The sequence below is a fragment of the Heterodontus francisci genome, unplaced genomic scaffold, assembly GCF_036365525.1.
Source record: "Heterodontus francisci isolate sHetFra1 unplaced genomic scaffold, sHetFra1.hap1 HAP1_SCAFFOLD_769, whole genome shotgun sequence".
Lineage (NCBI taxonomy): Eukaryota > Metazoa > Chordata > Chondrichthyes > Heterodontiformes > Heterodontidae > Heterodontus > Heterodontus francisci.
In genome coordinates this window covers 28,876-53,834 of record NW_027142097.1, presented here as the reverse complement: position 1 = coordinate 53,834, position 24,959 = coordinate 28,876, and the positions used below count along the sequence as shown (strand labels likewise).

General features: G+C 44.3%; 1 protein-coding gene across 1 annotated transcript in view; it reads right to left on the bottom strand.

Moving 5' to 3' along the window:
• LOC137366520 (exonuclease mut-7 homolog) overlaps positions 1–22,438 on the bottom strand; it is a 282,638-nt gene extending 260,200 nt beyond the window's left edge. Inside the window, exons 1-5 of the mRNA XM_068028316.1 lie at positions 22,421–22,438; positions 17,399–17,565; positions 11,983–12,133; positions 9,208–9,421; positions 6,911–7,020 (exon numbers count right to left, since the gene is read on the bottom strand). Of these exons, the coding sequence (XP_067884417.1) occupies positions 6,911–7,020; positions 9,208–9,421; positions 11,983–12,133; positions 17,399–17,565; positions 22,421–22,438 (660 nt within the window). The remainder of the gene's footprint in view (positions 1–6,910; positions 7,021–9,207; positions 9,422–11,982; positions 12,134–17,398; positions 17,566–22,420) is intronic.
• Between the last annotated feature and the right edge of the window lie 2,521 nt (positions 22,439–24,959).

The window sequence follows — 24,959 nt, the reverse complement described above, 5'->3', positions numbered from 1 at the left end:
TTTGCCTACATATCTGCTCCTCTATCTCTCCCTGACTTGGAGGCCTGTAGTACACTCCCAGCCAAGTGATTGCCCCCTTTTTGTTTTTAAGTTCTCCCCATATGGCCTCATTTCAGGAACCTTCAAAGATAGCATCCCTCCTTACTGCAGTAACTGACTCCTTGATCAACAGTGCAATGCCACCTCCTCATTTATCCCCTTCCCTGTCACGCCTAAAGATTCTATACCTTGGAATATTGAGCTGCCAGTACTGCCTCTCCCTCAACCATGTCTCTGTGATAGCAATATCATATTCCCATGTGCTAATCAATGCCCTCAATTCATCTGCCTTACTCGTAAGACTCCTTGCATTAAAATAGATGCAATCCAGCCTTGCATTTTTCACTTGTGCCTTAACAGGTCTATATTTGCTCTGCCTTCCAGACTGACTTTCTCTCTTCTATATTTGACTGTGCATCACCCCCTACTGTACCTCCACTCTGTATCCCATTCCCCTGCCAAATTAGTTTAAACCGCACCCCCCCCCCCCCCACCCCCGTCAACAGCACTAGCAAACCTCCCAGCAAGGACGTTGGTCCCGTTCCAGTTCGGGTGCAACCCTTCCAACTTGTACAGGTCCCACCTTTGCAGAAACAGACCCAGTGACCCAGGAAACTAAAGTCCTCCCTTCTGCACCATCTCCTCAGCAACACATTCATCTGCTCTATCCTCCTATTCCTATTCTCCTTAGCATGTGGCACCAGGAGTAATGCAGAGATTACAACCTTTGAGGTTCTGCTTTTTAATCTGCCACCTAGCTCCCTAAATTCTTGTTGCAGGACCTCATCCCTCTTTCTACCTATGTTGTTGGTACCAATGTCTTTACCTGTGGTGTGACCACCTCCCTGTACATGCTATCCATGATGATCTCAGCCTCGCGGATGCTCCACAGCATCTCCAGCCACTGCTCCAGATCCGAAATGCGGATTTCGAGTAGCTGCAGACACTTCTTGCACACATGTTCGCCCTGGACACTGGCAGTGTCCCTGACTTCCCACATTGCACAGGAGGAGCACTCCACGCTGCCGAGCTGCCCTACCATGACTTACCCTTAATTTATCCCCTTAAATTACCCAAAAATTAGATTATTTACACGAGGGAGCTTGATTCCCTAAAAAAAACTACCAACTATATTATATAATAAAGAAGTCTAATGGAATGCTATCCTTTATTATGAGAAATTGAAAATAAAAGTAAGGATGTTATGCTTCAGTCATACAAGGCATTGGTGAGACCACATCTCAAATACTATGTGCAGTTTTGGTCTCCTTATTTAAGGAAGGATGTGAATGCGTGGAGGCGGTTCAGAGGAGGTTTACTAGATTGATACCTGGAATGAGTGGGCTGTCTTATGAGCAAAGGTTGGACAGACTGGGCTTGTTTTCACTGGAGTTTAGAAAAGTGAGGGGAGACTTAATTGAAGTATATAAGATCCTGAACGGTTTTGGCAAGGTGGATGTGGAAAGGGTGGTTTCTCTTGTGGGGGGGAGTCCAGAACCAGTGGGCACTGCTTTAAAATTAGGGGTCACCCTTTTAGGACAGAGATGAGGAGAATTTTCTTTTCTCAGAGGGTTGTGCAACTATGGAACTTTCTGCCTCAGGTGGTGGAGGCGGGGTCATTGAACAATTTTAAGGTAGGGGTAGATAGATTCTTGTTAGGTAAGGGAATCTAAGGTTATCAGGGGTAGAAGGGAGAGTGAAATTTGAGGCACCAACAGATCAGCCATGATCTTATTGAATGGCGAAGCAGCCTGGAGAGGCCAGATGGCCTACTTCTGCTCCTAGTTCGTATTTTCTTTTATTCATTCATGGGATGTGAGCATCGCTGGCAAGGCCAGAATTTATTGCCCATCCCTAATTGCCCTTGAGAAGGTGGTGGTGAACTGCCTTCTTGAACCGCTGCAGTCCATGTAAGGTAGGAAGGGAGTTCCAGGATTCTGACCCAGCAACAGTGAAGAAACGGCGATATAGCTCCAAGTCAGGATGGTGTGTGACTTGGAGGGGAGGTGGTGGTGTTCCCATGCATTTGCTGTCCTTGTTCTTCTAGGTGGTAGAGGTCGCGGGTTTGGAAGGTGCTGTCTAAGGAGCCTTGGTGCGTTGCTGCAGTGCATCTTGTAGATGGTACACACTGCTGCCACTGTGCGTCAATGGTGGAGGGAGTGAATGTTTGTGGATGGGGTGCCAATCTCGCGGGCTGCTTTGTCCTGGATGGTGTCGAGCTTCTTGTTGGAGCTGCACCCATCCAGGCAAGTGGACAGTATTCCATTGCACTCCTGACTTGTGCCTTGTAGATGGTGGACAGGCTTTGGGGAGTCAGGTGAGTTACTTGCCGCAGGATTCCTCGCCTCTGACCTGCTCTTGTAGCCAAGGTATTTATATGGCTACTCCAGTTCAGTTTCTGGTCAATGGTGGCCCCCTAGGATGTTGATAGTGGGGGATTCAGCGATGGTAATGCCATTGAATGTCAAGGGGAGATGGTTAGATTCTCACTTGTTGGAGATGGTCATTGCCTGGCACTTGTGTGGCATGAATGTTACTTGCCACTTATCAGCCCAAGCCTAGATATTGTCCAGGTCTTGCTGCATTTCTACACAGATTGCCTCAGGAGTCACGAATGGTGCTGAACATTGTGCAATCATCAGTGAATATCCCCACTTCTGACCTTATGATAGAAGGAAGGTCATTGATGAAGCAGCTGAAGATGGTTGGGCCTAAGACACTACCCTGAGGAACTCCTGCAGTGATGTCCTGGAGCTCAGATGATTGACCTCCAACAACCACAACCATCTTCCTTTGCGTTAGGTATGACTTCAACCAGCGGAGAGTTTTGAGTTTTCCCCCGATTCCCATTGACTTCAGTTTTGCTAGGGCTCCTTGATGACATGTTCAGTTAAATGCTGCCTTGATGTCAAGGGCAGTCACTCATACCTGTTCATATGTAAAAGTGTGAGTTTATAAATGAAAGTCCTAGCCCCTAGGCAGCAGCAATCATAATATGATTGAATTTTACATTCAGTTTGAGGGAGAGAAGAGTGAGTCTTAAATAAGGGCAATTATGAGGGCATGAAAGCAGAGCTAGCAAAATAGAGTTAAGGGATAGGTCAACAGAGATGCAGTGCCAAACATTTAAGGGGATATTTCAGAATACACAGAATAGGTACATTCCAATGAGAAAGAAAAATTCCCAGGGGAAGACCCACCACCTGTGGTTAACGAAAAAAAGTTAAAGGTGGTATCAAACTTAAAGAAAAAGCATACAATTGTACAAAGATAGGTGGCAGATCAGAAGGTTGGACAGAATATAAAAAGCAGCAAAGAATGACTAAAAGATTAATAAGGAGGGAAAAATTAGAGTACGAGAGAAAGCTGGCAAGAAATATAAAGACAGATAGTAAGAGTTTCTATAGATATTTTAAAAAGAGTTAACAAAGTGAGCATTGGTCCTACAGAAAAAGTGAGTCTGGGGAATTAATAATGGAAAATAAGGAGATGGCAGATGAATTGAACAGATATTTTGCATTTGTCTTCACTATAAGGGATACAGGTAACATCCCAGAAATAGCTGTAAATCAGGAAATGAAAGGGAGGGAAGAACTCAAGAAAATTACAATCACCAGGGAAGATGTACTGAACAAGTCCCCGGGTCCTGATGGACTTCATCCTAGGGGTTTTAAAAGAAGTGGCTGGTGAGATAGTTGATGCTTTGGTTTTGATTTTCCAAAATTCCCTAGATTCGGGGAAGGTTCCATGAGATTGTAAAATAGCCAATGTAACTCCTTTATTCAAAAAGGGAGGGAGACAGAAAGCAGGAAACTACTGCCATTGGGAAAATGTTAGAAGCTATTATTAAAGACATTATTAAAGGCATTCGGAAAAATTCAAGGTAATCAGGCAGAGGCAACATGGTTTTGCGAACTGAAATTGTGCTTAACTGATTTATTGAAGTTCTTTGAGGAAGTGCTATGGATAAAGGGGAACCGGTGGATGTACTGTACTTAGATTTCCTGAAGGCATTTGATAAGGTGCCACACCAAAGGTTATTGCGGACAATAATAAATATATTCCAGAGAGGAAGAAAGATTGTAAGGTGGGAAAAGACATCCATGGCTAAGCAAGGAAGTTAAGGATAACATAAAGACAAAAACTAAGGCCATATTGCAAAGGCCAGTGACAGGCTAGAAGATTGGGAGACTTTCAAAGATCAACAAAGTGTTACTAAAAAAGTAATAAAAAGAGCAAAGGTAAATTATGAAAGAAAACTGGCACAAAATATAAAAACAGACAGCAAAAGCTTCTATAAGTATATAAAAGGGAAGAGAATAGCTAAAGTGAATGTTGGTCCCTTGGAGGATGTGACTGGGGAGTTAATAGTGGGGAACACAGAAATGACAGAGACACTAAATCAGTATTTTGCCTCAGTTTTCACGGTGGAGGACACTAGTACCATCCCAATATTAACAGGTAATGCAGAGGTTATAGAAAGGGAGGAACTTAGAACAAATCATCATCACTAGGGAAAAAGTACAGAGCAAACTGTTGGGATTGAAGGCAGACAAGTCCCCAGGACCTGATGGCCTATATCCTAGGCTCTTAAAGGAAGTGGTAGCAGAGATAGTGGATCCATTGGTTACAATATTCCAAAATTCTCTGGATGCGGGGAAGGTTCCAGTGGATTGGAAAAATGCTAATTATTCAAAAAGGGAGGGAGGAAGAAAGTAGGAAACTATAGACCAGTTAGTTTAAGATCTGTCATTGGGAAATTGTTAGAATCTATTATTAAGGAATTAATAACAGGACATTTAGAAAGTCAAAACGCAATCCATCAGAGTCAGAATGGTTTTATGAAGGGTAAATCATGTTTGCCTAATTTGCTAGAGTTCTTTGAAGATGTAACAAGTGGATAATGGGGATCCTGTAGATGTAGTCTATCTCGACTTCCAGAAGTCATTTGATTAGGTGCCGCACAAAAAGTTAATACGCAAGGTAAGATCACATGGGATAGAGGACTGGCTAACCAACAGAAAACAGAGAGTCAGGATAAATGGGTCTTTTTCTGGCTGGCAAGATGTAACTAGTGGGGTGCCACAGGGTTCAGTCCTCGGGCCCAACTATTTACAATCTACATTAATGACTTGGATGCAGGGATAGAAGGTACTATAGCCAAATTTGCAGATGACACTAAAATAGGTGGAATAGTTAGCTGCAATAAAGAAATAAGAAATTTACAAATGGATAGATTAGGTGAATGGGCCAAAATTTGGCAGATGGAGTTTAAAGTGGAGAAGTGTGAGATTATCCATTTAGGTTGGAAGAATAGAAAGGCAAATTATCTAAATGGGGAAAAACATCAGAGTGCTTCAGTGCAGAGGGATCTGGGTGCCCTCGTGCATGAATCGCTGAAAACTAGTCTGCAGGTACAGCAGGTAATAGGGAAGGCAAATGGAATTTTGGCATTTATTGCTAAAGGAATAGAATATAAAAGTAGGGAAGTGTTGCTGCAACTGTACAAAGCATTAGTGAGACCACACCTGGAGTATTGCATACAGTTTTGGTCCCCTTACTTGAGGAGGGATGTAGTTGCATGGGAGGCAGTTCAGAGGAGGTTCACTAGATTGATTCCAGAGATGAGGAGTTTGTCTTATGAAGAGAGATTGAGCAGTTTAGGCCTTTACTCTCTAGAGTTTAGAAGAATGAGAGGAGATCTAATTGAGGTATATAAGATGATAAAGGGGATTGACAAAGTAGACGTAGAGAGGATGTTTCCTCTTGTAGTGCAATCCAGAATGAGAGGTCATAATTTTAGGATAAGGGGTAGCAGATTTAAAACAGAGATGAGGAGAAATTACTTCTCTCAAAGGGTAGTGAGTCTGTGGAATTCACTACCCCAGAGTGCAGTGGATGCTGGGACATTGAGTAAATTTAAGGTGGAGATAGACAGATTTTTAATTAGTAATGGGTTGAAGGGTTATGGAGAACGGGCAGAAAAGAGGAGTTGAGGCCGAGATGAGATCAGCCATGATCATATTGAATGGCGGAGCAGGCTCGAGGGGCTGAATTGCCTACTCCTGCTCCTAGTTCTATGTCCTTATGTCGGTAACTTTTTGGCATCGAGGGTCGTGAGTCTTTGGAACTCTCTTCCTTAAAAGGCGGTGGAAGCAGAGTCTTTGACTATTTTTAAGGCAGAGGTAGATAGATTTTTGATAAGCAAGGGGGTGAAAGGTTATATGGGGTAGGTGGGAATGTGGAGTTGAGGTTACAATCAGATCAGCCATGATCTTATTGAATGGTGGAGCAGGCTTGAGGAGCCGAGTGGCCTACTCCTGCTCCTGATTTGCATATTCGTATGTAAGTCAGCACAGATTTGTTAAAGTAAAATTGTGTTTGACTAGCTTAATTGAGCTCTTTGAAGTAACAGAAAGGGGTGATGAGAGTAGTGGGGTCAATGTTGTGTGTTATGGACTTCCAAAAGGCATTTGACAAAGTACCACATAATAGACTTGAACAGAGCAATCCAGTCATTCTCACTCCCCCACTCGATCCCTGGAGCCCTGCCAGGCCTCGGCTGAGACCAGCCATCAATGCAGGGACAAGCTTACTGTGCATGCCTCAGTCCTTTATACACCATGTACTTACTCAAGAAGCTGAGGAGCCTAGTCTGACCTGGAGTAGCAATGACATGGTGGCAGGCCAAATGAATGGTGTGCTGGACACTCTCAAGCACCCGGGTGTAGAGCAGCATGGCCATAGCCAGGAGCAGCCAGTTTGCCACTCAGTCAATGGCCACGTGAGCTAGAGGGGTTGAAAGAAAGGCCATGACCAACACCAAACTCAAATCTAAACAAGAAGTCTGACCTGCAGACCAACAACAAACCTCTTTATGCACATTTAAAAGGTCCAATACTCCTGCTGTGAGCTGCACCACATCCTTTAACATGGGGTAGGCTGTAGACAGAGTCCGCAGATCCCCCGCTGTAGCATAACCTGTCAAAATAAACAGGCAGTCAAATCAAGATAACAACCCATTTCAAACCATCTGACTAGGACCGAACTAGAAAGCCGAGGCCTCTCTGAACTGTCAGCGTGCAGCTGGAGAGAATTGGGATTGGATTTTGGGCCCCAGCCCTGTTGTGTAGTCTCTGCTTTGGAGTCACTCTGGATCACGAGTTCAGCCCTCTGTCCACAGTATGCACCTGTCTAATGGGGAAGATAGTGGGGCCGGGCAAAGCATCTGAGCAATGCAAGCTCAATGGAGATACTGTCCTTTAAGTACCATGATTGGATTTAATGAGGCACTCACAGATATACACAGTGACATATTCCAGCTGGGAGAGTAATGGAGCTGGGACTCCACTGGGAATGCAATGGGAACTTGGACTCCAGAGGGGGAGCGTAATAGGAACTGGAATTCCACCTGGGAGTGTAATGGGAACTGGAATTCAGGAGGGAATGCAATGGGAGCTAGGAATCCAGCGGGGAGTGTAATGGAAACAGGAATTCCAGCTGGGAGTTTAATGAAAATGGGACTCCTGCAGGGAATGCAATGGGAGCTGGGAGATCAGCAGGCAATGTAGTGGGAACTGGTACACCAGAAGGGAATGTAATGAGAAATGGAACTCCAGCAGGGAATGTAAAGGGAACAGGAATTCCAGGAGGGAGAGTAACGGGAACTGAGACTCCAGCTAGGAGTGCAAGGGAACTGGGACTCCAGTTGGGGATGTAATAGGAATTGGTACACCAGCAGAGAATGCAATGGGACCTGGGACTCCAGTTGGAATATAATGGGAAATGGGTCTCCATCTGGGAATGTAATGGGCACAGGCATTCCATCTAGGAACACAATGGGAAGTGGAATTCCATCTGGGAATGTAATGGGAGCTGGGAAGCCAGCAGGGAAGTAAAGGGAACTGGAATTCCAGCAATGAATGTAATCAGAGCTGGACGCTAGCGGGGAGTGTAACGGAAACTTGAATTCCAGCAGGGAGTATAAGGGGGACTTAGACTCCACTGGGGAGTGTAATGGGAACTGGAATTCAGGAGGGAATGTAATGGGAGCTCGGATGCCAGCAGTGAATGGAAATGGAACTGGGACACCATCTGGGAATGCAATGGGAACTGGAATTCCAGCTGGGAATGTAACGGGAACTGAGACTCCATCTGGGAGTGTAATGGGAGCTGCAATACCAGCTGGCAGTGTAATGGGAGCTGGAAGATGAGCGGGAATGTAAAGGGGACTCGAACACCAGCTGGGAGTGTATTGGGAACTAGAATTCAGGAGAGAATAAAAGGAGAGCTGGGACTTCAGAAGAGGATGTAAAAGGAAGAGGGATTACAGCAGCAAGTATAAAGGGTACTGGGACTCCAATAGGGAATGTAATGGGAATTAGGTCTCCAGCTGGGAATGAAAAGGGAGCTGGTAAACTAGGAGGAAGTATAATGGGAGCTTGTACAAGAAGAGGGAATGTAAAGGGAACTGGAACTCCAGCAGGGAATGTAAAGGGAGCTGGGAATCCAGCTGGGAGTGTAATGGGAGCTGGGACGAGAGGTGGGAGTGTAATGGGAGGTAGGACTATAGCTGGGAGAATAATGGGAACTGGGACTACAGCTGGGAGTGTAATGGGAAATGGTTTTCAGAAGGGAATGTAAGAGGAACTGGAATTCCAGCTGGGAGTGTAATACAAACTAGAATGCCAGGTGGGAATGTAATGGCAACTGAGACTCCATCAGGGAGTATAATGGGAACTAGGACTCCAGCTGGCAGTATAATGGGAGCTTGGAAACAAGTGGGGAATTAAAAGGCAATGAGATGTGTAATGGGAACTCCAATTCAGGACAGAATGTAAAGAGAGCTGGGATTCCAGAAGGAGATGTAAAGGAAACAGCAGCGAGTGTATTGGAAACTGGGAATGTAAAGCGAACTGGGACTCCAGCTGTGAGTGCAATGGGAGTGTAATGGGAACTGGTACACCAAGGAGGAGTGTAAAGGATGCAGCACAGCAAGAAGGAATGTAATGGGTGCTTGGACTCCATCTGGGAGTGTAATGGGAACTGGGACTCGAGCTGGGACTGAAATAGGAACTGGGACTCCAGCTAGGAGTATACTGGGAGCTGGCACTCCAGCAGGACCCTCAGAGAATAAAAACACTGCACAGATTGCTGGTTCATATTTACCTAGTTTAGTTATGGTTTGGTCACTGAATAAAGTCTGTATGAAGTGGGTAAGCTCAGCTCGCCGGCACTCAGACTCCGACTGTTTCACAAGCTGAGGCAAGTCCAGCAGGTACACACAGTCTTTCATCGCAATTTGTATGACAGACACCCGTGAATTGGACAGTACTCCAAACGTAGGCCTCCATTCCATGTCGATCCCCACAACACCACCAGCCTGCAGTAGGGACACAGAATTAACTACAATGACACAGCATCATGTACACATGGGCTCAGGCAGCGTAGTGTACTCACGGGTACAGTCAGCCTCATTTACTCAGGGATCCAGACAGCAACATTTACTCAGGGGTACAGTCAGCATCATTTACTCAGAGCTACAGCCAGCATCATTTACTCAGGGGTGCAGTCAGCATCATTTACTCATGGGTACAGCCAGCATCATTTACTCAGGGATACAGTCAGCATCATTTACTCAGGGGTGCAGTCAGCATCATTTACTCACGGGTGCAGCCAGCATCATTTACTCACGGGTACAGCCAGCATCATTTACTCAGGGGTACAGCCAGCATCATTTACTCAGGGGTACAGTCAGCATCATTTACTCACGGGTACAGTCAGCATCATTTACTCAGGGGTACAGTCAGCATCATTTACTCACGGGTACAGTCAGCATCATTTACTCAGGGGTACAGTCAGCATCATTTACTCAGGGGTACAGTCAGCATCATTTACTCACGGGTACAGTCAGCATCATTTACTCACGGGTACAGTCAGCATCATTTACTCAGGGGTACAGTCAGCATCATTTACTCAGGGGTACAGTCAGCATCATTTACTCACGGGTACAGCCAGCATTATTTACTCAGGGGTACAGCCAGCATCATTTACTCAGGGGTACAGTCAGCATCATTTACTCACGGGTACAGTCAGCATCATTTACTCAGGGGTACAGTCAGCATCATTTACTCACGGGTACAGTCAGCATCATTTACTCACGGGTACAGTCAGCATCATTTACTCACGGGTACAGTCAGCATCATTTACTCACGGGTACAGTCAGCATCATTTACTCAGGGGTACAGTCAGCATCATTTACTCACGGGTACAGTCAGCATCATTTACTCAGGGGTACAGTCAGCATCATTTACTCAGGGGTACAGTCAGCATCATTTACTCAGGGGTACAGCCAGCATCATTTACTCAGGGATACAGCCAGCATCATTTACTCAGGGATACAGTCAGCATCATTTACTCAGGGGTACAGCCAGCATCATTTACTCAGGGGTACAGCCAGCATCATTTACTCAGGGGTACAGCCAGCATCATTTACTCAGGGGTACAGCCAGCATCATTTACTCAGGGGTACAGTCAGCATCATTTACTCAGGGGTACAGCCAGCATCATTTACTCAGGGGTACAGTCAGCATCATTTACTCAGGGGTACAGCCAGCATCATTTACTCAGGGATACAGTCAGCATCATTTACTCAGGGGTACAGTCAGCATCATTTACTCAGGGGTACAGTCAGCATCATTTACTCAGGGGTACAGTCAGCATCATTTACTCAGGGGTACAGTCAGCATCATTTACTCAGGGGTACAGTCAGCATCATTTACTCAGGGGTACAGTCAGCATCATTTACTCAGGGGTATAGGCAGTAACACTTACTCACTGGCTCAGGCAGCATAATTTACTGACATTTATAGGCTCCCATGCACTCTGAATGCATTTCTCCCCAGTCAATCCATTAATGAGTTTATTAAGAATTTGCCTGCTCACTGCCTCAGTAATGGATTAGGCGTGACCAGTGGCAACTGACTCAGGTGTCATCTGCTGCAACTTTCCTTTACAGATCATAAGATCATTTTCAGCATCATGGTTTTCTGATCTCTCCCAGGGCATTAACAGGTTGTTTTCATTTCCCTCAGTGCCTCTGGGCTAAGTGGAGAAAATGGAGAAGTGTTTCAATTTCTAATAACTAACTCGTGATTCCTACTGGACCCGGCTGGGCTGGGGACGCTGGGTAATGACAGGTCTTGGATCACTGGAATTCAATAGCCCCCTTTTTCTCCATATCTGGGATTCATTGTGATTCAGTAAGGGGGAGAGCGAGTGGGGGGGGTGGCAAGGGGGAGAGCGAGTGGGGGGGTGGCAAGGGGAAGGAGGGAAGAAGGCAGTGGCGGGGGTTGGGTGAATGGGGTACATGGGAGGGGACAGAGGAATGGTGAGGCGGGGAACAGGGGTGTGGATAGAGGGAAAGACAGAGCACAGGGAGGATAGCTCTCAGAAGGGAGGGACAGAATATAATAATAAAACCTGGATATGGAGAAAAATGTTGACATGAGATGTATCTTCATAAACTTGCCAGTTGTTGCGCTTTTTCCAATGTCACAGCATTACAGAGGGAGACACGATTCCACCAACAGATCTTTTCATGACATTGTGTTCTATTTATCAGCTTTGTCAAGAACACTGGCCCCATTAACATTTCCAACAAGGAATTGGGTATTCGTCTGCTTCTAGTGGGGCACACAAAGAATCCATCAATTACATCGTAGTTTAACTTTGATTTAGCAATACTGTTTTGTTCCATCGCTTGAGCACCCCCACAGTGTCGATGAGAGAGGAGAGACAGTGTGGGGAAGAGTGGAAAAGGGGAGAAAGTAGGGGACGAGAGAGAGATCAGCCGACATTGGGACTCCACCAGAATACCTCTAAGTCTTCCTCTGTTCCTTGCTACACTGAGCGGGGATTGTACGAACACTTTGCACTGCTGACCTGTAACACACGAGCTGCACAGCTCTTCAACTGATCCAGACGGTCCAGAAAGTGAATACTCTCTGTCGGAATAGGCAGCTGATAGTAAAACTTCCTCTTGTTCTCTCTCTCTTCCAGACTCTCCTCCGTACAACTACGCTCTAAACCCATCCTGTAACAGTGAAAAGTTTCTGTTAAAACCTGGGACACCCAGATACAAGCACCAATGGTAATACCATGACTGGCTCACACGATGTCATGTACACTGAGGAAAATTACTCTTTAATGGTTAATTGGTACATATCAGGGGTGGAAGCAGGGCTCGTCCTTTCATCCAAAGTACAGCATTAGTTTTCACATGTACACTGACGACACCCAGCTCTACCTCATCACCTCTTACAACTCCCCCACTCTTGCGAAATTATCAAACTGCTTATCCGACATCCAGTATTGGATAAGCAGAAATTTCCTCCAATTAAATTAGGAAGACTGAAGCCATTGCCTTTGGTCCCTGCTCCAACCTCTATTTTCTAGCTACAACTCCATCCCTCTCCCAGGCAACTGCCGAGACTAAACCAGAGTGTTGGTAATCCATTTGTCATATCTGACCCAGGAATGAGCTTCCAACCTCATTGCCAGCCTTAGTGATAATGCAGATATTTCCACCTCCATCACACTGCTTGGCTTTGCCCCTGTCTCAGCTCATCCACTGCTGAAACCCTCATTCGTGCCTTTTTTACCTCAAGACTTCACTATTCCAATGCTCGTCTGGCCAGTCTCCCACATTCTAACCTCCATAAACTTGAGGGCATCTGAAACTCTGCTGCCCGTGTCCTTACTCGCACCAAGTTCTGTTCACCTATCACCAGTCTTTGCTGACCTATGTTAATACACCAGAAATCCAGTTGGTGAAGGACAGAACTGGAGCAAATCTTTAAACACTTTTATAAACATTTATTTACAGAGTTACACATTACAAGCATACACCTCCTAACCCAACAACCACTTACAGTCTGTGTCTATTTATAGGGGCACAAGTGAATCCCCAGTTAATGGGCATCACCTGCACACAATTAAACACAACTAATATACAATTGACAGATTCCTTTCCTTCTCTAAATAAAAATTAAAATTTCTATGGACAACCAAAATTTCAAAACAAATTAAATCAAAAACCTCCACATTCTGTAGAAAGCATTATATTGCAAGATGCCCCGACTTTGGAACTCTAATAAATTCATCATACATGCATTTCTTTTTGTAAAACAATCAGACAGTTGATGATTTACATCCAACCATTTAATTTTTGAGATTTCCTTTTCCTCCAGCAATTTTTCAAGCTAGCAAAGTCAATCCGTAACTTTTTCTCACTTCTTTCGTTGAGTGTACATTATCCCACAATGAACGATTATCTATGTAATATTCAATGGATATACTATCTTCAGTCTGCTCATTCTACAGAATCTCACTTCAAATTTTTGACAAATGTAATCTCATTTCCGATGAGATTCCGAACAGTTCCGATGAAAAATCACTGACCTGAAACGTTCACTCTGCTTCTCTCTCCACAGATGCTGCCTGACCTGCCGGGTGTTTCCAGCACTTTCTGTTTTTATCTCGACTTTACGGTGCGTCAAAGAACAATACAGCACAGGAACAGGCCATTCGGCCCTCCAAGCCTGCGCCGATCTTGATGCCTGCTGAAACTAACACCTTCTGCACTTCCGGGGCCCATATCCCTCTATTCCCTTCCTATTCACATATTTGTCAAGATGTCTCTTAAACGTCGCTATCGTATCTGCTTCCACCACCTCCCCTGGCAGCAAGTTCCAGGCACTCACCACCCTCTGTGTAAAAAAACTTGCCTCGCACAACCCCTCTAAACTTTGCCCCTCGCACCTTAAACCTATGTCCCTTAGCAACTGACTCTTCCATCCTGGGAAAAAGCTTCTGACTATCCACTCTGTCCATGCCGCTCATAACTTTGTAAACCTCTATCATGTCGCCCCTCCACCTCCATCGTTCCAGTGAAAACAATCCAAGTTTTTCCAACCTCTCCTCATAGTTAATGCCCTCCAGACCAGGCAACATCCCGGTAAACCTCCTCTGTACCCTCTCCAAAGCCTCCACGTCCTTCTGGTAGTGTGGCGACCAGAATTGCAGTAGTACTAAACTCTAACACATCAAGACTAGCATCTGGTCTAGCCTGAGTGCCGAACAGTTCAACTGACCAATAAACCTTCACAATTGCTGTGTTTCCTCTTTAGATATATCATCTTTATGTGATGACCTAGCATGACTGACCAGGATGGGAGTAACACACTATAAATAGGATAGTTGATTTAAAGTAATTCCAGACCTACTTTGTTAATATCAATATGTTTAGAAGCCCCACCAGCCTGACTCCCTCATTCAAATTTCACTCTAATCCTATTAATAACACATTTCTCAAATTCCACAATACCACACAATAAGGAATTATCAACATGTATCATGAAGATGCCTGAAAGTTTTCCTTTATGATACCAATAGAACATTATGGGATCTTCTTTGAGTTGAACACAACCTATTTTTGGCAAAACAGATCTCACAGGACAATACCACACCCAGGAAGCATTATTCAGTCAATAGACCCATTTGTTCAGTTTCCACAGTTTTGCTCCTGTAAGGACTCCATTCCATTCTCCCAGTTTCTCCATCTCCGACGCATCTGCTCTGATGATGCTACCTTCCATGACAACGCTTCTGATAATGTCTTCCTTTTTCCTCAACCGACTGTTGTTGACAGGGCCCTCAACCATGTCCGGCCCATTTCCCGCACCTCTACCCTCACCCCTTCCCCTCCCTCCCAGAACCGTGACAGGGTTCCCCTTGTCCTCACTTTCCACCCCATCAGCCTCCATATCCAAAGGATCATCCTCCGCCATTTCCGCCACCTCCAGTGTGATGCCACTACCAAACGCATCTTCCCCTCCCTTCCCCCGTCAGCATTCCGAAGGGATCGTTCCCTCCACGACACCCTGGTCCACTCCTCCATTACCCCCACCACCTCGTCCCCGTCCCATGGCACCTTCCTCTGCAATCACAGGAGGTGTAATACCTGCCTATTTACCTCCTCTCTCCTCACTATCCCAGGCCCCAACCACTCCTTTTAGGTGAAGCAGCGATTTACTTGTACTTCTTTCAATTTAGTATACTGTATTCGCTGCTCACAGTGTGGGCTCCTCTACATTGGGGAGACCAAACGCAGACTGGGTCACTGTTTTGCAGAACATCTCCACTCAGTCCGCAAGCAGGACCCTGAGCTTCCGGTTGCTTGCCATTTCAACACGACCCCCTGCTCTCATCTCTATCCTAGGCTTGCTGCAGTGTTCCAGTGAACATCAACGCAAGCTCGAGGAACAGCATCTCATTTACCGATTAGGCACACTACAGCCTGCCGGACTGAACATTGAGTTTAATAATTTCACAGCATGACGGGCCCCCCATTTTACTTTTATTTTTAGTTATTTTTTTCTTTTTTACATTTTTTTTTTGTATGTTTATTTTATTTCATCTTAGTTTGTTCACCCACTGTTTTTTTCATGTTTGTCCTTGCTGCTGTTCAATCTTCAGTCCGTTAACACCCTATCTGTACTAATGCTTTCAACACACCATTAACATATTGTTTGCCTTTGCTCCATGACCTTCTGGTCAGCTAATCTGTGGCCTTATCCAATCTACACCTTCTCCTTTGTTATCTCTTGCCCCACCCCTGCTTTACTTGCTTATAACCTTTGACATTTCTAATATTTGCCAGTTCCGAAGAAGGGTCACTGACCCGAAACGTTAACTCTGCTTCTCTCTCCACAGATGCTGCCAGACCTGCTGAGTATTTCCAGCATTTCTTGTTTTTATTTCAGATTTCCAGCATCCGCAGTATTTTGCTTTTATTATAATTGCTGGGCTTATCTTTACACCATTTTTTGCACAAGGGTGTAACGTTTGCAATTCTCCAGTCCTTTGGCACCACCACCGAGTCCAAGGAAGACTGAAAAATTAAGGCCAGTGCCTCAGCGATTTCCACCCTCACTTCCTTCAGCATCCTTGGATGCATCTCATCTGGGCCTGGGTGCCTTATCCACTGTAAGTACAGAAAAATGCCAACAGAGGAGGGCTCGTCCAGGATTTGAACCCAGGACCTCACGCATTTTAATGAATCACCTGTCTGAAGTGCAAATCATACCCCTTGACCAACAAGGCACTGATTACAAGCACACACCTCCTTAAGCAACAACCGCAGTTTCAGTCTGCATCTATTTATAAGGTCACAAGTGAATCCCCAGTTAATTCCCACTATCTGCATAGAATTAAACATAATTAATATACAAACAACAACCTACACTAGCTCCCGGTCAAGCAGGACCTCGATTTTAAAATTCTTATCCTTGTTTTCAAATCCCTCCATGGTCTCGCCCTTCCCATCTCTGTAATTTCCTTCAGCCCTACAAACTCCTCGGATATTGGAGCGTATCAAATTCTGGCCTTTTAAGCATCCTCAATTGTGTCTCGTCTTACCATCCAGGGATCAAGCAAGGGAATGGAATTGACTGGATAGCTCCGTGGAGAGCTGGCATGGACTCGATGGGCTGAATGGCCTCCTTCATTGCCATATATGACTCTATGACATCACTCTATGACAACATGAGGCCTTGTTTGAAGTGAAGCACTTGACAGATTTAGTAGAACAGAAAATAAAATGGGCGAATGGAGTGGAGAGAGCTGCCAGTGATGGCAGAAGGGATGAAATGCATTCTTCCACATTTCATGGGTCTGTGTCTCATAAATATTTCAATCCTTATCCTATTTATTTTGGAAGTGAAAACAAAATATACAAATAGTGACTTTCTGACATGAAAAATTGGCCTCAACAGATAAACATATTCACACGTCTGAAGGTCAGTAACTGTCAGCAAATAACAAGAGCCCTTCACAACAGGAAACATATTTATTAACAAGTCCCTGTAAACTGTACAGCCTGAAGCTTGTCACCACCCACATCCCCTCCAACACCCCAGTCCCACTTACATCCTTTGTCCGTCTCTTCTGCTCAGGCTTCATGTCTTTGTAAAATACTTAGTTCTGATCTGTTCATGGAGCAATCGACAATGGAGCTGCAACATGTGGCACAGTGGGAATGAGTAGGAACAGGTCATTGGTAGGTTTATGAGGGAGGAAGGGTAAGGAGCAGGATCCAGAGCTGACAGGTGAAGGAGTGGGCCAGTGATAAGTAATAACAAATCACATTGCAAAAAACATTGCTAGCTGTTACTCCATGTGACAAAATTGTGACAGGCATAACAAAACTGTGAAACGAAGTAAATGTGAGAAACAAGTGCATACCATATGTAAGTTTATATACATATCTAAATATTTATCTATTGGTGATGAAGCTTACGCTTTGACTTTCTCCAGCTGCTTGAGTCGTTCAGCGACATGATACGATAATTTGTCTTGGGGCACACCGAGCCTCAGGGCCCAGCTAGCGACTGTGTCCACATCTGTGTACCTCGCCAGCAAGCTCATAAACTGTGTCCACAGCTGCGGGTTCTGTCCAACTACAGCCTGAAAGACAAACATTTAAATAAGGTGAAGCCCATTGCGGTGGGGGGAGGGGCGGGTGGGCAGACCTGGAATTGTTAACTAGGAGCACTGGTACAAATCACCCCAAGTTCTGGACATGTGTCTAACACCTGGCTTCTTAAAGAAAGCTGATTCAAGTTGTTCTAAAAACATTTATACCACCTGCAATGTCACCAGAGGAACATAAAGAATAGACATTAACACAATGCCGCAAAAGTATACAGAGTATCTAGCCTTCGCGTGACTCCCAGAGTCAGACAGCTCTGGTATTTATCAACATTTCATACGATAATAGAATATTCCAGCACCGAGAGGACGCCATTCAGTCCATCAAGACTGTGCCGGCTCTTTCGAAGAACAATCCAGTTGGTCCCACTCCCCAGCTTTTTCCCAGTACTTATTCAATTCCTTATTGAAGGCTATTACTGAATCTGTATCCATCACACTATTGTATTCCAAATCTTAACCACTCATTGTGTAAAAAAGTTTTTCCTCATGTTGCCTCTAGTTCTTTTGCCAATCACCTTAAATCGGTGTCCTCTCATTATCGATCCCTCAGCCATTGGAAATAGTTTCTCTTTATTTACTCCATCTGTTCATGATTTTCTACACCTCCATCAAATCTCCTCATATCCTTATCTGCTCTATGGAGAACAACAGCATCTCCACCCTATCCAGGTAACTAATCACTCATTCCTGGTATCATTCTAGAAAATCTTTTCTACACCCTTTCTAAAGCCTTCTCATCTTTCTTACAGTGCGGTGCCCAGCATTGGATATAATACTCCAGCTGGAACCAAACTAGTGTTTTATATAGCTTCAGAATAATTTCCCTGCTCTGTACTCAATGCCTCTATTGAAAAGCCAACGATCCCATTTGCTATATTAACTGCTTTGTTAACCTGTCCTGCCACCTTCAAAGTACAACACTGTGAATGCTGGAAATCGGAAATAAGAACAGAAAGTGCTGGAAATATTCAGCAGGTCAGGCAGCATCAATAACTTGATCAGAACTGATAAAAGGTCACAAACCTGAAACATTAACTCTGTTTCTCTCTCCACAGATGCTGCCAGACTTGCTGAATATTTTCTGTTCTTATTTCAGATTTCCAGCATTCATAGCCTTTTGCTTTTGTATTAGTGCTTTATTCACTGCCACTTCTCTTCCAGGATTGTCCGCCTTGAAGGAGTCTCTCCAATAGGATTTCCATTTGTCTCTTTTACCTTGTTCACCTTCATTGCTTTCTATTTCACTTCTCATGTTTGATCAGGTATCCACCAAAACTCCTTTCACAGCCACATCTCCTTCCTCAGCAACTGTATCTGGCTCCGACTTATTCCATGTGGATTCCAGCTAAAATTCCACCCTTCAAGTTTGGATTCACCCACGATTACAGATTATCTTCTAGACATTCAACATTCCGTGAATTGCTGTTTTCACCACATCCTGAGATCCAGACTCACTGCCTTGCGCCACCACATGCACACTCTCGAACTCTCTCTTCAGCAGTACTGACTCACTCTATCTCAAAGCTGTCCTAGTCTGCAGTTTCATTTCATCCGATGCCTTAACAAAAACTCTTTCAGTTCTGATGAAAGGTTATTCACTTGAAACCTTAACTCCGTTTCTCTATCCACAGATGCTACCTGACCTGCTCAGTATTTCCAGCATTTTCTGCCATCTTAAAGATTTATGCACAAACACCCCCAGGTCTCTCTGTTCTTGCACCCTGTTTAAAATTGTACCATTTTGCTTGAATTGTCCCTGCTCATTCTTCATATCAAAATGCATCACTTCACACTTTTCTACATTGAATTTCATCTGCCAAGCGACCACCCATTTCATCAACCCCTGTCCTCATGAAGTCTATTACTACCTTCCACACTGTTTACTACACTTCCAAGTTTCATGTCATCTGCAAATTTCGACACTGTGCCCTGTACCAAGCGAGTCCAAGTCATTAATATATATAAAAACAGCAATGGTCCTTGTACTGAGCCTTGGGGAGTACTGCTGTAGTCTGAAAAACAGCCATTCACCACAAATTTGCTTTCTATTCCTTAGCCATTTTGTACCCATGCTGCTACTGCCCCTTTTTTATTTATTTATTTTTTATTTTAGAGATACAGCACTGAAACAGGCCCTTCGGCCCACCGAGTCTGTGCCGACCGTCAACCACCCATTTATACTAATCCTACACTAATTCCATATTCCTACCACATCCCCTATATTTCCCTACCACCTGTCCCTATATTTCCCTACCACCTACCTATACTAGGGGAAATTTATAATGGCCAATTTACCTATCAACCTGCAAGTCTTTGGCATGTGGGAGGAAACCGGAGCACCCGGAGGAAACCCACGCAGATACAGGGAGAACTTGAAACTCCACACAGGCAGTACCCAGAATTGAACCCAGGTCACTGGAGCTGTGAGGCTGCGGTGCTAACCACTGCGCCACCCATAAGTTTCAATTTGGCTAACAAGCCAAATATGTGGTACTTTATCAAACACCTTTTAGAAGTCCCCATATGGATTAACAGCATTGTCCTTATTCACCACTCTGTTACCTCATCAAAAATCTCAAATCAAGTTAGTCAAACACGATTGGCCCATAACAAATTCGTGCTGGCTTTCCTTGATTAGTCCATACTTGTCCAAGTGGCTGGTAATTTTTTCCTGGATTGTTTGGCAACAAGGGATAAACCTCATGGGCTTTTCCAGTTAGCTTGCTTTGTATTAAAAGAGACCAGGTCTCAGCAGAACATTTTTACTGCATTGCCAGTTTCTCAAAAGACACAAAAACTCTTCCACATCTTCCTCATCGAATTTTGGAATTAGTTGGGTGAGTTTTAGCAATTTTGTATCCAGTCCTGAATTATGCTCCTCCATATTGGCCATGCTTCACTGAGGTTACTCTGTTGCCCCCTAGTTAACTCAAGCCGCTTCAGTTCTCTCTCTTTGGATTCTTTCTGGAATATTCTTTCTCTCTCTCCCTCCTCTCTCGTTCCTTCTACTGCCTTTCATTTTCTTCCCGTTCCTTCTGGAAGACTCTCTTTCTCTTCCTGTTCCTTCTGGAAGGCTCTCTCTCCCTCTCCTGCCTTTCTCTCTTTCCTCTAATTCAAGTTTCCTCTGTTCCAATTGTATCTTTCCTAACAATACCCTGTCTGGGTCTGCTTCTAACACTGCTTCTGCTTCTTCAGATTCACGGGAAAAATGGTTGGCCACTCGTCTTAGGAGTTCAGACTTCCTAGCCTTGCCACGTACAGTGATCCCACACTGCTCAACTATTTTCCTCAACTCCTCCATAGACAGTGCTTTTAACTTATCCCAAGTTAGTTCACCCTGGCTTGGAGAGCTACTTGCTTCAGTTGCAGACATGTTAGTATTCAATCACACACAACCACAAGAAAACCTGTATTGAAATCTTGCTCTTTTTGATTGGGAACAATTTGGCTTCCCACTTCCAATTTCTCTTGTTAGTGGATAAAGTTCCAGGCACTAGCACCCAAATTTCTGTTACGACCAGGTGATAAAGATGTCTAGATGCCTTTCTCAGCCTTCACCTGGTCTTATTGTAACAGGATTAAATTTTTAAACACGCCATGTTTTGAGCTCCCCCTTGGTGAATGCTTGTTCCAATTATCAGCCACGAAACCAGCACACCACGGTTGTCTCAGGTTTAAAGAAGAAATGTGAAATTTTATTAAAACGTAAACTCTAATTCGGTTAATGCCCACAGATACATGCCATGCCCCACGCTAGCATGCATACGTGATATGCACATGCAAACCGAAACAGAAAAGTGAAGAATAATAGTGGAGAGGTTTGAGGCAATCTCTGAAGATGGGTTTTTGTTACTGTGCTTCGAGATCGCTGTAGTCCTTGCTTGCAGGTAGATCTTGCTTTTCGTTGGGGCCCAGTATTCTTCTTAAACCTTGTTCACTGGAGGAGACTTTTCTCTCTTGGGGTTCATATGTCTTCAATGGTTTCTGAAGCTGGTGAGAGTGATGAGAGCATACAGGAGAGAGGTCTTTTCCAGTCCAGGAGCAAATAGCTTTGAGTGTTAAAACTCTGCGGCAAGTTCAAATTCAAAAAATTCCAACAGCCAGTTAGTCATGTGACTAAACTGGTCTGACCACGTCTGTTTGTGTATTCGGCCATCTTAGCAGTTAACCTGGAATGCTGGCTTCTCCACCTTCAATGTTTGGTAATCAAAAGTCCATTGTGGATTAAATTGGAGCAGGGAGTGGCCCCTTTGTCCTTTCCAAGTACTGTCTGTTACTATGCAAATGTCTTTCCAGTCAAGGGTCTGGTGTTTTTTTTAAAAAACAAGTCCTTTCTTTATTTATTTAGAGTTACAGCACTGAAACAGGCCCTTCGGCCCACCGAATCTGTACCGACCAAGCACCACCCATTTATACTAACCCTACAGTAATCCCATATTCCCTACCACCCACCTACACTAGGGGCAATTTACAATGGCCAATTTACCTATCACCTGCAAGTCTTTGGTGGTGGGAGGAAACCGAAGAACCCGGCGAAAACCCACGCGGTCACAGGGAGAACTTGCGAACTCCGCCCAGGCAGTACCCAGAATTGAACCCGGGTCCCTGGAGCTGTGAGGCTGCGGTGCTAACCACTGCGCCACAGTGCCGCCCAGTAACAGTTTAAAAATCAATGTTCTTGTGGAGAAATTAATGTGTCTCATTCTTGGTAGGTGGGGGCCTGCATAACATATGCTACATTTGTGCCTGCTCATTGCCTGCAGCCAGGTTATTCCTTAACTTGCTCACCTCCAGTGAAAAGAGCCTCAACTTCCCAAGTGTGTCTAACCTGAATCTCGCCTGACATCGGGAAAAAGGGAAATGCTAGAATCTATTATTGGGAATGTGATAACAGGGCACTTAGAAAATCATATGATTAGGCAGAGTCAACACATAAAAGGGAAATCTTGTTTGACAAATCTGGTAGATTTTTGAGGATGTAACGAGCAGGATTGATTAGGAAGAAACCAGTGGATGGAGTATATCTGGATTCTCAAAAAGCATCCAATAAGGTACCACACAAGAGTTTGTTACACAAGATCACAGCTCACTGGAATTTGGGGTAATATATTAGCATGGATTGATGATTGGTTACCAGACAGAAAAGAGAGTAAGAACAAATAGATTATTTTTCAGGATGGGAGGGTGTAACCACTGGAGCGCCACATGAATCAGTGCTTGGGCATCAGCTATTTACAATCTTTACTAATAACTTAGATGAGGGGGCTGAGTGTGACAGATCCAAGTTTGCTGACGATAGAATATTTATTGGGAACGTAAGCCACGAGGATGAAGAAAAAAGGCTGCAAAAGGATTTAGACAAGTTAAGTGATTGGGCAAGAACATGGCAGATGGTATATAAAAAAGGCTTGCAATTATATAGCGCCTCTCACCACTACCAGACATCTCAATGAAGTACTTTTAGAACATAAGAACATAAGAAATAGGCGCAGGAGTAGGCCACTCGGCCCTTCAAGCCTGCCCCACCATTCAATAAGATCACGGCTGATCTGCCCCAGTCCTCAACTCCTCTTTCGACCCAGCTTCTCATAGCCCTCAACTCCCCGATATTTCAAAAATCTATCTACCTCCTCTTTAAATACTTTCAGTGATCTAGCCTCCACAACTCTCTGGTGTAGAAAATTCCAGACATTCACTACCCTCTGAGAGAAGAAATTCCTTCGCATCTCAGTTTTAAATGAGTGTCCCCTTATTATGTAACTATGTCCCCTAATTCGAGATTCTCCCACTAGAGGAAGCATCTTCTCGACATCTACCATGTCAAGCCCCCTCAGAATCTTCCACGTTTCATTAAGATCACCTCTCATTTTTCTAAACTCTAATGAATAAAGGTCTAACCTGTTTAGCCATTCTTGATAAGTCAACTCCTTCATCCCAAGAATCAGCCCAGTGAATCTCTTTTGAACTGCCTCCAATGCCAGTATATCCTTTCTTAAATACGGGGACCAAAACTGTACACAGTACTCCAGGTGCGGCCTCACCAACACTCTGTACAGTTGTAACAAGACTTCTCTAATTTTAAACTCCAACCCCTGGTAATAAAGGCCAAAATTCCATTTGCCTTCTTAATTACTTGCTGCACCTGCATGCTAACTTTTTGTGTTTCATGCACAAGAACACCCAGATCCCTCTGTACTGCACTTTTTTGGAGTCTCTCTCCGTTTAAATAATAGTCTGCCTTTTGATTCTTCCTACCAAAGTGCATGACCTCACACTTTCCTGCATTAAACTCCATCTGCCAAGTTTTTGCCCACTCACTCAACCTATCTATATCTCCTTGCAGATTCCTTATGTCCTCATCACAACATGCCCTCCCACCTATTTTTGTATCAGCAGCAAATTTGGATATATTACACTCTGCCCCCTCCTCCAAGTCATAATATAGAAAGTAAATAATTGAGGCCCTAGGACTGATCCTTATGGCACTCCACAAGTTACACCTTTCCAACCTGTAAAAGACCCATTAATCCCGACTCTCTGTCTTCTGTGAGTTAACCAATCCTCAATCCATGCTAATACATTACCCCCAAAACCAATAGATGTCGTGTATTTGGATTTCAAGGCACTCGATAAGGTGCCACATGAAAGATATTGCACATTAGCGGTTTTCCAATCTACTGGGACCCTCCTGGAATCCAGTGAGTTCTGGAATATTTCGACCAATGCCTCCATTATCTCTGCAGCCACTTCCTTTAAAACCTTTGGATGCAGGCCAACAAGTCCTGGCGACTTGTCTGCCTTTAGTCCCATTAGTTTGTCAAATACTTTGTCCCTCGTGATAGAGACTGTTTCAAGATCTTTCCTCCCATTAGCTCCTTGATTATCTGATATCTGTGGGCTGTTTACAGTGTCCTCCACTGTGAAGACCGATGCAAAATATTGGTTTAAATTATCTGCCATTTCCCTGTTCCCCATTATCAATTCTCCAGTTGCATCTTCCAGGGGTCCCACGCTCACTTTAGCTACTCTCTTTCTTTTTATATACCCGTAGAAGCTCTGGCTGTTTGTTTTTATATTTCTTGCCAATTTACTTTCATAATCAATTTTCTCCCTTTATTAGCTTTTTAGTCATCCGCTGCTAGTTCCTAAAAAATTCCCAATCCTCTGGCCTACCACTAGTTTTCGCCACTTTGAATGCCTTGGTTTTTGATTGGATACTCTCCTTGACTGCCTTTGTTAACCACGGGTGGTTCATCCTTCTCATCGAGTCCTTCTTTTTGACCAGGATAAATTTTTGCTGAGAATTATGAAATATCTGCTTAAGTGTCTGCCACTGCTCATCCACTGACCTTCCCCTTAGTCTATCT